The following is a 14719-nucleotide window of genomic DNA, read 5'->3' as shown; positions in this document are numbered from 1 at the left end:
ATGCGCCTCATAATAAATTTGGCACATTTCACTCTAACAAACTTAGTTTAGACTGGCATATGAAACGTCAGTCTTAATAAAGTCCCCCCATTGTGTAGATTTAGAGAATGAACCATTATTAGTTTGAGTTGTGATAGTATCAGCACAGAGGCTGCTTATCAAAACAGTTTCGGTACAAAAGTTCCGCATAAACACACACACCAAACATGAAAGTCAAGAACAACTACATTTCATAGGAAAAATAGTTACAATAGTGATAACAGGCTGTAAATCCAAACAATGAAAGTGTAGGCAGAGCAGAATGGGAAAAGGAGGTGTTATTTCTTTGTTGATCAAACTTAAATTGAAATAAAATAAATAGATTAAAAAAAAGTCATAATAATACCACTGAAATGTCACAAAATTTACTTTTGTGATGTAGAAAAGGCTGATGAACTACAATTTAGTTTTTCAACTGCAGTGGAAAATAAACAGAAGATGGGATACGGTTTTTAACATTCAGGCTTCATGTTTTTTAACTTTATTTCTCTTTAGCGAAAATTGCTGCTTAAAAAAAAATAAAAATAAACCGGTAAATCCTTATGAAAGAATCTACTGCCTAATTTAACTCCTGACCATCCAGCTCATGCACATTAACATGTTAAACGACTAGCATTCATGCCATAAGCACATTAATTTACGTACCCTGTTTGATGGCACTATGCTCTGCAAAAGGGGTCTGAGGAAGCTCAGGGATCAGAAATTGTATTTTTATAGATGTTAAAGGGGGTTTTGTGAGCACGGACAGTTTTTCATACTGATTACATATCCGTGGGATAGGTCATCAGTATATGATCGGTGGGGATCCGACACCCGGACTCCGCACCAATCAGCTGGTCAGCCTACCTCCGGGCACCAGATGTTACGCAGCGGCTGATGTCGGAAGCAGATGACTTCATACACCACATATCGGCCGCGCTGCAGTACTGCAACTCTGCTCCTATTCACTTGAATAGAAGCAGAGCTGCAGTACGACCACTATACTGTAAACGGAGCCATCTGCTTCCAGCACGGACATCTGTGCCCAGAGGCAGCCAGAACAGCTGATCGGTGTGGGGTCTGGATGTTGGACCCCCAACGATCATCTACTGGTGGATAAGTCATTAGTGAGAAAAACTGCCCCGTGCCCGGACAACCCCTTTAATAAAACGTCATGCTGACTACTAGATCTAAAAAGGACATGTCAGCTCTAATTAAATATGAGATTGCATTACCCATGAAATAACAATACTGGAGAAGCTTTTCTTAGAAATCTGCGTTGTGCCATTACTATTACTCCTTCTGGACATGCATGAATAAATTGACAAATCAGTGTTACCATTGCCCTTGTCAGTGCTGATAGAATAGGCACATACCCTACTAACGAAGAGAATGCTAATACCAAGTTGTCAATGCATTCATAAATTTCCAGGAGGAGTAACAGAGGAAAAGCACAATGCTGAGTTTGAAGAAAAGATGCTCCAGAATGGTTATTTCATAGGGAATACAAGTATTTACTAAATCAGACATGTCAGGAGAGCTGACAATCCCTGTTGAACACCATCGTAAACCAAGAAAGGGAGCGGCATACAGACTTCAATGGTAAATTCTCTCTCTAGTTTATCACACAACATTTCAGCCCAATCTCCAATCCTTGAGAAAGTTTTAAGATTGATTCAAAATATTGAATGGACATAGGAGGTGAATAAACATATTTTGCATTGAAGTCTGTATGCTGCTGGCTTTTGTGGGTTATGATGGTCTTTGAAGGGTGTGATCCAGCCAGTGGTACCACATATAGAGCCCGTATTTTTGTAAAAAGTGCTGCACTATACATAGTTTTTCTTGCATATGGTAGGTCCTCTTGAAGAGACACCTCAACATGAGGTGATTGTATCCTTGCTATACTTAGTTATTATTGGAAATTTGATTTCATGCCATACCGAGCCGTGGTGACTTGGAGCTTACAACAACGCCCTGCCAATCTGGCTACTAAATGTTACCCTGTTAGGAAGAATATTTATTCCCTTACATTCTGTAGGGTTCATTTTATATGAAATACAAGGAAATACATACACAAAGTAAGGAAGACAAGAGAAGCATATAAATGTCTGAGAGATTTACCCAGGGGGAGGGAGATCAAGGGGCTCTCTTCAGCTGAAGTATCTTGTTCAGGCCTTGTAGGCCCTGGGGGAAAAGGTTCTTTCGCTTGGGACATCTGCCAGGTCTCTCCACAAGAAACACAAATGTAACCAAAGACAAGTCTGTAGAATGAGAAAACAAAAACACACTGAGTGACTGTACAGAATACATTGAGTATACACAGAGCCCTAACACCCACATGTGGCATACAAATAGAAGCTGGGTTGCAATACTTCAGGCTAATGATTTCCTTCTAGCAGCACCTAACAGGCCATGTTCACTTTGAGATTTTTGCATTAATTTACGCAAAAACTGCAATTGTCTTCATCATGTGAACACAGCCCAAAGCCTTATCCACACGAGCGTGTCTGAGTTGCGTCTGCAGAGAAATGAAGCGTTAATGATCCACATGAATGTCTGAGTTGATCTAGTGTCGGATCCGTGTGTCATCCGTTTTACTCCTCTGAAAGCACTTCCTGGTTTCAATTTTATTTTCTGCATTCCTCTAGCAGCTGATCTGTGAAAAATGGACAGCACCCAGGCGACATCCGTGGGCTGTTTATTTCACACCCCCATAGACTTCAATGGGTGAGCCTGGTCCGAAAAAAAAATGTCCAGAATAGGGCACGCTGTGAGTTTCTTGCAATTGACATACGCTCCGTCAAAAAAAATCAAATAGAAAAAAAAAAAATCGGATGTGTGAATATCCCCATTGACTTGTATGGGTCAGTGCGCTGTCCGTTATTAAGACATTATCAAATCCGCAGCATGCCTATTCTTTAACGAAAATACTGCGGATTTTCATTCTTTGGGAATAGAGAAAAATCTGCGGGAAATCCACAGACGAAATCTGCATGTGACTCATGCAGCATTTGCAGAAAAATCTGCGCCGCTAAATACCCACTACGTTTGAATTTCTTGGGTTGCCCTCCTCTGCACCAGCCCTGCCATGCCACAGGAGAGATCTCATGTGCATCAAGGCTGTCAGTCCATTTTATGATCTTATTTGTTTATTACCCACTTTTTTTCTCCAATTTATTATGCAACAAGAACAAAAAACAACCCAATGCTGTTCACTTGCTTTTACCATATTCCACAAGTCATGCCCCTTGGCACATGTTACACTGCAAATTCCAGTTCTCATACTAAGGCCTTATTTACACGAGCGTGTTAAACATCCGTTGAAACAGCGGCCGTCCCACGGACCTTTTTAATTCAATGTGGCCGTTCACACAGTCGTTGTTTCAACGGACCGTGTGAAGGGTCCGTGAGAAAATAGGACATTTCCTGTTTTTTCACGCATCCCTCCATAGACTCTCAACTATGGGGGATGCGTAACATCGCGTCCCGCAGCGCAGAGCACGGATGCACTTTGGACGTGAATAACTGCAGTTGCGCCAGGCTCGTGTAAATAAGGCCTAAGGAACACTATACCAGTCATTATAATTTTCGCTCAATGTCTGACCCTCCCGATTAATCCCCCAAAAGAACCAATATAATACTCATGCGATAGGGACAAAATGGACATCTTGTCCTGTACAATGCCGGGCAAGCTGCGGTTATGTTGTTCAGATCTCATGTGGTCGCCTCCACATTTTGCAAGACTGACACAGATTTAGCAATATTTGTCATGAGGTGCTGCAGGGAAAACAAGCCTAATTGTTTTCACCCAAATAACAGCTGACCTACAATATATGGCCGGCTTCACAAGAACATAATGAGGGCACATTTTGTGTGTAAAATTCCTATCTATACAGCGGTCTATGGAAGTACAAAATTGCACACAGGTATGAGGGACCGAGCTGCCGTCCCCTGCTCGGAGTGCCTCTGTGTGGGAGAAAACGTAAAAAAAGGAGTCACATCACGAAATCAGCGCTCCGGCCCCTCAATCTCAGTTTTAGTGGGGACCCCCACCAAGCGCCAAAATTGGCAGGTTCGGCCCATGTTTATCTTATGGGTATGGGAAGTTTTGGGATATATTCACACGCAGCAGATTTGTTGCAGACATTTCTGAAAAAACATACAACTGTAAACAGTCGCAGAAATTTCTGCAACAAATCTGCCGTGTGTGAATATAACCTTAGGATTCAGATAGAAACTAGAAAGTATCTATTTTAGGTTCTGCACCAAAAAGCTGCAATTTCTGAATAGCAGAGGCCTCCTTTACTTCTAGGGGCTGCACGGTTTGTGTACCATGATAAATAGGAGTGCTATGCGGTGTGACATCATAGCACCAAGTGACAACTCTGCTACATCTGTACAAGTCAAAGCATTGCAGTGCAGCAGATTCCGGCTAAGTTTGTTGCATACACATTAATGTACTGGATGATTAGTATGAGGAGGAGACGTTTCTACAGGCAGAGTGAAAGGAAGCAGAGTTTCACTAGAGAAGTGAGTGGCAGTGGTGTTATCAGTGTGAAGGAATGGCAGACACACGGCAGGCGTCCCACAGATAACAGCACACTCAACAGCAGCTACTCGGTTTGTTTTTTTACCTCACTGAAGAAACTTTCTTTCCTTCCCTCACTCTTCTCTCTGGTTTTCAATCCTTATTTTCATCATTTCCGGAGACTTCAAATCATCCCCCTGTGGCAGTCAGAGAAAGGAGGAGGCTTCGGTGTGCCGCCTCCTCCCTCCCTCACTCACTCACTTGTACAGAGGTGCTCTTACTTGTGCCGCTGTGAGGACTAGTCATGAGAATGGACGCCGCCGAGCAGCTCTGTAATAAGTGACTAGCACTGCTCCACACCCATCCTGTCAGTCCAGTGCAGAGGCCCAGTGTGGACGGTTACTCACTCACTCACCCATTCACTCATCCATCTCCTCACCACCGTGCAGGTTACTTCCCCGCAGTCTCCTCAAAAAGCTAAGGGCACTTGTAAAGACAAACCCTAGCCAGTATATAGCAGCCATGATTCTGCTTCCAATAAGGTAAAAAGTCATTTGGCTGGGGAGATATGTGTCTTTATCTCTCTCAATGCCCTTGCAAAATTCCTCTCAGAAGTGTAGGGGTGTTCCCTCAGCCCACCTGGTGTGAACAGTGCTGCAGTATGTTGAATTAACCCCCGAACACCAATCTGTTTTAGGTTGGGTACAAATCTGCGTTCGGTTTTCCGTTGTTCTGATCCGTCATAGGAGCAGAGCAAAGAAAAGAATAAGCGCTGAATCCGTCACGTGATGGGCACCAACTGCGCCCGACAGAACCCATTCGGGTTTCCCTCAGGGTGTGTTCACACAGGCAGGAGATGCTGTGGAATTTCCGCAACGTAATTCTGTGCGAAAATTCTGCAGGATTTACAGTAGCAGCAAAGTGGATGAGATTTCTGCAAATCACGCTGTGGAAAAAAACAGTCGTGCAGAAAGTGTTTAGCGGTGGAGCTTTCAAATCCACGGCATGTAAATTTATACGGCGTATTCTGTGCGGAGGTGCTGCGTGTTTGGGCTATAGATTTAAATGGGGGAGCATAAGTTGCACACTAAATACGCAAGTTGAGTTTTCTTGCACTTTCTATAACGTTTATGTAACAAAAACGCTGTAGAAACCTGGATATTCACAAGTGCACACAAAGTGCGCTACAATTTTTCACAGAAAACCGCTGCAGAATATCCACAATGATTTCTGCAGTTGCATCCCGTTTCTGCCGCAATATGCACACCAAAAACCCTGCGGATTTCTGTGACTGATTTACCTGTGTTTTTTTTTAGATTCCGATGCAGATTTTCTGTTACAGAAGATCTGCAGTTGGGTACGTAACCTCATGGTCTCCGTTGTTTTACTGGGAAAAAATGGCTCCGCATGCTGCACTATTTTTCTGGCACTTTGGACAGGGACTGGTTTTCACTGTCGTTTGAATATAGCCTTAAGCCCAATGCACACGAACGTGCTTTTGCAGCCGCAACCCCCGAAAATGCACTTGAGAATTGCGGCCCCATTCATTTCTATGGGTCCATGTACACGACTGTGGTTTTCATGGTCCGTGCATGGCCCAGGAGCCTGGATCGCAGGAAGAACGGACATGTCTTATTACGGCCGTGTTCTGCGGTCCAGGCTCATAGGAAATAATGTACACAGCCATGTGCATGGCCCGAGATTTGCGGGTGACACTCCGTGGCCGGCCGACCCGAAAATCATGGCCGTGCACATGTCCTAAGGGTTTTTTTTAGGACTGTTAGGCTATGTTCACACGGAGTATTTTGCAGGCAGAATTTCTGCCTCAAAATTCCGTTTGGAAGTTTGAAGCCGATTTTCCTCTCCCTGCACGCCGATTTTCGCAGCGTTTTTTGCCCGCGGCCATTGGGCGCTGTGGGCATAAAATGCAGCGAAATACGCTTTCTCTGCCTCCCATTGAAGTCAATGGGAGGCCAGAAGCGGAAATGCCCGAAGATAGGGCATTTCGCTTCTTTCTCCCGCGAGCCGGTTTTACCGCTCGCGGGAGAAAACCGCCTCCCATTGAAATCGACGGGAGGCATTTTCGGGCCGTTTTTGACGAGCTTTTTGGCGCGGTTTCTGCGTAAAAAAACTTGTCAAAAACTCTGTATGAACTTAGCCTTATATGGATGGCCTATTCATACATAATATGACAGAAAAATCCTCATTATGCTTCCATATGAAAGCGGAGGCATACGGAGGTACAGTAGTGGCCTCATGTACGTACCTCTATGGGCGCCCTATTATGGCTAAGTACAAAATGAAGCCATAATAAGACCATGTGCATGAAATTGAATTCAGCTAAAGATTCACTTTATAGTCTAACCTTTTTGTACTTTTGACTCGCTGGCCATCAGATGATCATTGCAGGTCCATCAGATGAAACCCCAGGGTTCAACTGTTAATGCTGGAGGTAGCTGCTGGCAGACAATATTTCTCCTGCAGCAAATGTTAAAGGATGGGCATCCACATAATACAGGGCACATATGCCCTAAAAGGGTATATGGACAGGGGTTGTCCTACTTTAACTTGTGACTGTTGTTGTGCTGGGGTGCACAATGTTTTCAGTCTGAGGGACACATTCCAGATTGTACTACTTACAAGGACCGCAAAAAAAATTCCCCCAGCTACGGCGCCTCTCATATTAGTGACCGCCACAGTATTTCCTATTCGTAACAGCCACAGTTACCTCCATTAGTGCCACTAGCCACAGTGCCCCCATTAAGGCCGGATTCAGATGAACGTAGAGTACGCCAGTGTGACGGTCGTCACACGGACGCTTGTATTTCAATGGGGCCGTTCACACTGCCGTTGTTTCAATGGACTGTGAAGGATCAGTTGAAAAATAGAACTTGTCCTATTTTGTTCCTTTTGCACGGATTCCTCCATAGACTCAAGTCTATGGAGGGATACATGAAAACGGAGCCCACACGGGGGCGTCTCGGACGTGAAAAACCGAGATGCGTTTTCACGTCCGAGTTTCCCCATGTTCGTGTGAATCGGGGCCTAAGGCCCCATGCAAATGACTGTGAAAACTTCCGTAATTGCAGGCCGCAATTACGGTCCACAATTACAGACCCATTCACTTCTATTGTTCACAGACACCTTCCCGTTTGTTTACAGGAAGGTGTCTGGGCCGTAGAAATGTTCAGAAAATTATGGAACATGTCCGTTCTTTCGCGTTTTACAGGCCATGCTCCCATACTTTGGCCGTCGGCGGCTGGCCGTACCCTGACGTGCTGAACCTCGAAAATGCATGTGAGTGCCCCCTGGCATGCATTTTCCAGGTCCTGCAATGTGGGGAAGCGCGAACAGATTTGCCGTCAAATGACGGAACTCTATTCTCTGCATCAGAAAGAAGTGACTGTTTTTTGAGAACTGCATCTTTCTACCATCAGGACGCAGACAATAATGTCTGTGTCCTGATTTTTTCAGGCCACACAGAACAGCATTGTGACAAATAGAGCCTCTGTTTCCAGGGAAGCTGCATTGTTCGCATACAAGGGTGGGGAACTGACCAAAGGTTCACGAAAAGTGTGTGTGTGGGGGGGGGGGGGTAAACATCAATCCTTTCTCCCTTGGATGGTAAAACCTGGTACAAAAATGGGGGAGGCATTTTGATCTTTGCAATGGGCCCCCTTTTTTCTATGTTCATCATTGCCTTTATAATATGAGTGCCCCACCATATAACTCCCAGTATCTAAACTTCCAGCACCCTTTAAAGAGGCTCTGTCACCAGATTTTGCAACCCCTATCTGCTATTGCAGCAGATGGGCGCTGCAATGTAGATTACAGTAACGTTTTTATTTTTAAAAAACGTGCATTTTTGGCCAAGTTATGACCATTTTTGTATTTATGCAAATGAGGCTTGCAAAAGTACAACTGGGCGTGTTGAAAAGTAAAAGTACAACTGGGCGTGTATTATGTGCGTACATCGGGGCGTGTTTACTTCTTTTACTAGCTGGGCATTCTGACGAGAAGTATCATCCACTTCTCTTCAGAACGCCCAGCTTCTGGCAGTGCAGACACAGCCGTGTTCTCGAGAGATCACGCTGTGACGTCACTCACAGGTCCTGCATCGTGTCAGACGAGCGAGGACACATCGGCACCAGAGGCTACAGTTGATTCTGCAGCAGCATCGGCATTTGCAGGTAAGTCGATGTAGCTACTTACCTGCAAATGCTGATGCTGCTGCAGAATCAACTGGTGCCGATGTGTCCTCGCTCGTCTGACACGATGCAGGACCTGTGAGTGACGTCACAGCGTGATCTCTCGAGAACACGGCTGTGTCTGCACTGCCAGAAGCTGGGCGTTCTGAAGAGAAGTGGATGATACTTCTATACACAACGCCCAGCTAGTAAAAGTAGTAAACACGCCCCGATGTACGCACATAATACACGCCCAGTTGTACTTTTACTTTTTAACACGCCCAGTTGTACTTTTGCGAGCCTCATTTGCATAAATACAAAAATGGTCATAACTTGGCCAAAAATGCTCGGTTTTTTAAAAATAAAAACGTTACTGTAATCTACATTGCAGCGCCTATCTGCTGCAATAGCAGATAGGGGTTGCAAAATCTGGTGACAGAGCCTCTTTAAGTGTGACATTGGGGAGGGGGGAGTGAGTAGTGAGATACTGGAACCAAAAATGGTGTGTTAGGGTTTAATTATTATTTTAGAGATATTTTGCCCTGTCAATGTAGAAAAATTCTTATAACTATAGATAACTTGTGTACTGGCAGGTTGCACCAAGATAAATGGCAGACATTGATTAACTATTAATATATCAGTATTTGGTTATGATATACTTTACTGGTACAATTTACAAGTCCTCTTAGCCAGACTAATTTTTCTTGGTATTTTTCAAAAATGTTGAGGTAGGCATAAAAATAATTTTGTTTGGGCAACATTTCATCCACAAAAGTCTATTGATGCTATTATGGCAACCCCAGAGCAAGCACATCATATATATTATACATTTTACAAGCACAGAACCACTTTATTTTGGCCACCTTTTGGAAACAGAGATCAGGTGTTATCATCCGTCTGAATTCGACTTTTTGCACCATGTTTTAGCGTAGGTCAGTAAACAAGTTTTCTTATGCCCTAGAGTGGTTAAAAGAAATAGCCAACCCCAGTTCAAATGGCCTATCACAGCATATTTTTCAAATAGAGATAGGCCCTCCACCTCCCCCATTTTTTTGCCAATGCCAAGAGTTCAGTCTAGCAGCAAGAGCCCTGAAATCCGCTTCAGACAGAAGGACTTTAAGCGTACTCCCAGACCAGACTACCTCTTTAACATATTGATGGGTGTAGTGAATCTTTGAGAACCTAGCTTAAAGAGGCTCTGTCACCAGATTTTGCAACCCCTATCTGCTATTGCAGCAGATCGTCGCTGCAATGTAGATTACAGTAACGTTTTTATTTTAAAAAAACGAGCATTTTTGGCCAAGTTATGACCATTTTCGTATTTATGCAAATGAGGCTTGCAAAAGTACAACTGGGCGTGTTGAAAAGTAAAAGTACAACTGGGCGTGTATTATGTGCGTACATCGGGGCGTTTTTACTACTTTTACTAGCTGGGCGTTCTGACGAGAAGTATCATCCACTTCTCTTCAGAACGCCCAGCTTCTGGCAGATCACGCTGTGACGTCACTCACAGGTCCTGCATCGTGTCAGACGAGCGAGGACACACCGGCACCAGAGGCTACAGATGATTCTGCAGCAGCATCGGCGTTTGCAGGTAAGTCGATGTAGCTACTTACCTGCAAATGCTGATGCTGCTGCAGAATCAACTGAAGCCTCTGGTGCCGATGTGTCCTCGCTCGTCCGACACGATGCAGGACCTGTGAGTGACGACACAGCGTGATCTCTCGAGAACACGCTGTGTCTGCACTGCCAGAAGCTGGGCGTTCTGAAGAGAAGTGGATGATACTTCTCGTCAGAAAGCCCAGCTAGTAAAAGTAGTAAACACGCCCCGATGTACGCACATAATACACGCCCAGTTGTACTTTTACTTTTCAACACGCCCAGTTGTACTTTTGCAAGCCTCATTTGCATAAATACGAAAATGGTCATAACTTGGCCAAAAATGCTCGTTTTTTAAAAATAAAAACGTTACTGTAATCTACATTGCAGCGCCTATCTGCTGCAATAGCAGATAGGGGCTGCAAAATCTGGTGACAGAGCCTCTTTAAAGGGTTTTCCCAAGAGAGACATTTATGACATATCCACAGGATATATAGCCACACCTCTGGGACCCGCACCTATCTCCAGAACGGGCCCCCCTAAACCCCATTCTGCCGCTGTGCGGTCTCGCTGCCTCCCGGTTACTTCCTGGTTATATGGTCGGGAGTTACGAAAACAGCGTAGCTCGCTGAGCTACGCTGTTTCCGTAACTCTCATAGTAGTGAATGACAGTTATGGAAGCAACGTAGCATGCGAGCTACACTGTTTCCATAACTACCATTCAGTTGTATGGGACTTACGGAAACAGCGTAGCTCCCGACCATATAACCTTTTTCATGGTCAGAATTCACTTGCTTCAGCCGCAACATTGAGCGGCAGAACGGGGCTTAGGGGGCACAGTTCTGAAGATTGGTAAGGGTGCCAGAGGTGTGACCCGCATCTACCTGACATTTATGACATATCCTGTGGATATGTCATAAATGTCTCTCATGGGAAAACTCCTTTAAGTGCAGACTTACATGTACTTATTCAAATGAATGCGTCCTCCAGAGTGACTCTGTGCAGCCACCTAATAAAGGGGGTGCCGAGTAGGCGCCATCTATCTTTGACATCTATTTGCCCTAATAGGATGTTTGGAAAGAGGAGGAGGAGGCAATTGTACATTTAAGAATTAGTGTAGATAAAACAATAATCGCTAATAGTTAACCCCTGCATTCTACTGGTTGTACCTGCAGCAAAGCAGTTTTGACTTGGCTTTATTCCTAGCCCTGTAGGCTAATAATCAGAATCACTTCAGCTTGTAAAGGGACCATATTAGGGAATAGCTTATAATGCTATTTCCTAACATAATAAATATAAAAGTTTTCATTTAAACTCCACATCCAACAAAAAAAAAAAGCTTGGAATCACCTATTCCGATTAACAGTCTTTTTTCAGAATTTTTAAGCTGGTCTAACTTCTGGACCCTCAGAGATCAGTTGCTATCACTGGAGGAAAGCTGCTGCCAGGTGCAGGGACAGATTTGGGGGAGGGGTGATGGGGCAATCGCCTCCCTCCCGCAGACCATTCCATCGTTTTTCTAATCAGCCGCTATCAATTGGATGGGGCTCGGATCTGGGCTCTGATTAATTTACAGGGTCAGACACCGTAAATTAATCAGACCTCGTAAATTAATCAGACCCCAGATCAGACTGAAATTAATTAGACCTCCTAAATTTATCAGACTCCCTAAATTAATCAGACCCTATTTGGGATCTATTTCATTTAGGGGCCTTGTCTGGAATCTGATTAATTAGTGAGGTCTGATTAATTTATGGGGTCTGGTCTGGGGTCTGTATTAGTTTAGGGGGTTTGATATTGGATCTGTATTAGTTTAGGGATCTGGTCTGGGGGTCTAATTAATTTTATTTCTGGTGCTACAGAAGCTGGGGTTGCCTACAAAAGCAAGGGCCAAAGTTGTCTGGGCAGGGAACTGCAGTGGAGAAGAAAAGGAAATGGATAGAGAAAAAAAGGAAGGATAACTACTTTAATCAAAGATGTCTCCTGTGAGTCACTGGATTTATTCAGGAGCTGTCACAGCTCCTGACATGTCTGTTATAGCAAATCCTTGTATTACACATGAAATAACATCTTTACTTAGAACTCCTCGTTGTGAGGTTCCTCTGTTATTCCTCCTGGAAATGTATGAATAAGGCCTGGCCATACGGAGACTTTTTGTAATGCATCCAATTAATTTTAACTATAGAGCTACAGCTGTCTTGTGGAATTCAGCAGTCATTCGTTAAAATCAATCAGTGGTGCTAGAAACGGTCTGTTTATATCATTCGCATAGTCTTAATAAATCTGCCCCTTGGGTCTGTAATATATGGAACAGTATATGTTTGCTTATGCACGCACGTCCATACAAGTTTATGAACAGAATTGGCATAGAGAAAAGTTTCAGCACCATATAAACTGTAACAATAAGAGCTATTATTTAGTGGTCCTGGCGAAACCCTTAAATAAATTGCTGATAATGATTACACATATAATGCAGCATATTTAAGAACTATATATATATATATATATATATATATATATATATATATATATATATATATATATATATATATATTTCCATTATAATGCAACATTCGATACATTTACCTAAGTTATCTCCTTCTTTAACAATAATGTGTTGCATTTAGCAACTGGTGTTTTCATTTCAAGTGAAGTAATGCTGATGCCAGTATTCCTTGAGATAACCAGCCCAGTGACACACGCTCAGCCTGTAAAGACATACAGGTCACATTCATATGTATTCCAGCTTACACAAAGTACTGTACTTACTGCGCAACCCTCTTTTGATAATTTGTCCTGTAAATTTCAGTGCTGCGTGCTTCCTGTATCTCCGAATACAGATGTATGTACAGTATATAGATGCCACACTAACTTTCGTTCCTCTGTTGCAGGACAAAAAGTTTCTTCAGGTCTCCTGCTCTGTTATATCTTGCCCTGCATGTTTAAACGTCTGTTCCCACAGGGTGAATCACAGAAGCACCTTTCATCAGGTCATGGAGATTTTGTAGTTCAATATGCAGCTCTCTTCAGCTCAGGTCAAATATAAAGACACAAATACATACTGCTGCTGCTGTACACTCCAAGTTAGCAGCCATTACACAACTCTTCTCCAGAAGTCTACATACAGTAAAGCTCACCAACACCCCACACACACATACCATCACACGCCATCTAGTGCTTCACAGCATATACATAACTTTTTAGAAGATAAAGCTCAGTTTGAAACACCCAGTTGACAGCAGATGAAGTGACTTTCACAGTATATCACAGAAACAAGTGCCATGGGCAGCACTCAGTAATTCATCACAATAAAATTTCCACAAGAAACCCTTTGTTACAATTTGGGTCATTTATGTTTATGTCCGGTATAATATGCAGGAAAAAGACGTTGCCTTCCATGGAAATGATTATGATTTTATACTGTAAAATAATCACAAAAATAGGTCATCCCTTTCCAGTTACATAGTAACTAAAGCCATGCGTCCTCTCACTCTCATGAACTAAGTTACAGTAATGAAAGCGTTCTCTGTATCCAGCTGATTGCAATTTGTGAATCATTTATTATTAACAAATGTCATCATAAGAAAGTCAGGTGACGTTATAAGCGAACTAGTGACTGGGCTGGTGGTGGAGTTTATGTAGAGAGCGACAGATCAGTACCGCTGACCCCTGAAGCTAAGCATCTGGATCACATTAACTTAGAACCAAAGGGAAAGATCATGTCTTTACCGTTATAGTCAAACTGCATTATTCCAAAGTCATAACAGCCTAATTCAACAAATCATTCAATTTACCAATTGTTAGTTTCGTAGGAAATTATCTGTATATTCCACATGACATCAATAGTTGGATGCCAGTTGCAAATTCAGAAGCAATTTTCCATTTTAATTTTTTTATAAACAGAATAAATATATATATATATTATATTAACTCAACCCTTTACTCTGTAATAAAATGGAGTCACAATGTAAGGGTTTTTACATAACATGACAAGACACATTGAATATTTTGATAAATATCTGTTACGGTATATGGGTGAAAGTAAAGTATGTTCCCTTCTTCTGTTTGTTACAAGGTTGTTTAATGCTAGGTTCTCATTCGCATTCTGCGCTATTGTCTCCGGTAAACTCCAGTAAACCCAGCCGGATCTGCGACGGAAGCCCCTAACGGAGCCTCCGACGCAGATATGAACAGAGCCTTAATAGTATTTTGTGTTTTTTTTTATTTTAACTCAAATTGCCACAATATCACATTTATTTACTTAAATAGTATCTAAGCACCATTAGAAGTAGAGGCTAGGTTGTTCTGAAAGCATGCTTTCACAGCACAGAAAATTGGCAGCTGTAATAGTTGGCTTTGATACAGAGAAGCATTTAATACAGTT

At 42.9% G+C, this 14719-nt stretch overlaps 1 protein-coding gene across 3 annotated transcripts in view; it reads right to left on the bottom strand.

Moving 5' to 3' along the window:
* MDFIC (MyoD family inhibitor domain containing) overlaps positions 1-13486 on the bottom strand; it is a 130193-nt gene extending 116707 nt beyond the window's left edge. For 2 of the 3 annotated variants that reach the window (XM_075855041.1, XM_075855039.1), the window contains exons 1-2: positions 4656-4940; positions 2143-2282 (exon numbers count right to left, since the gene is read on the bottom strand). In XM_075855041.1, coding sequence (XP_075711156.1) covers positions 2143-2236 — 94 coding nt within the window. In that variant the 5' untranslated portion in view covers positions 2237-2282; positions 4656-4940. Of the gene's footprint in view, positions 1-2142; positions 2283-4655; positions 4941-13104 lie in introns of those variants that run through there. The other variant, XM_075855040.1, reaches the window with a different exon arrangement.
* Between the last annotated feature and the right edge of the window lie 1233 nt (positions 13487-14719).

This window comes from Rhinoderma darwinii, chromosome 3, assembly GCF_050947455.1.
Source record: "Rhinoderma darwinii isolate aRhiDar2 chromosome 3, aRhiDar2.hap1, whole genome shotgun sequence".
Classification (NCBI taxonomy): domain Eukaryota; kingdom Metazoa; phylum Chordata; class Amphibia; order Anura; family Rhinodermatidae; genus Rhinoderma; species Rhinoderma darwinii.
The sequence above is the reverse complement of the archived record's forward strand: the minus strand, read 5'-3'. Positions and strand labels throughout refer to the sequence as shown.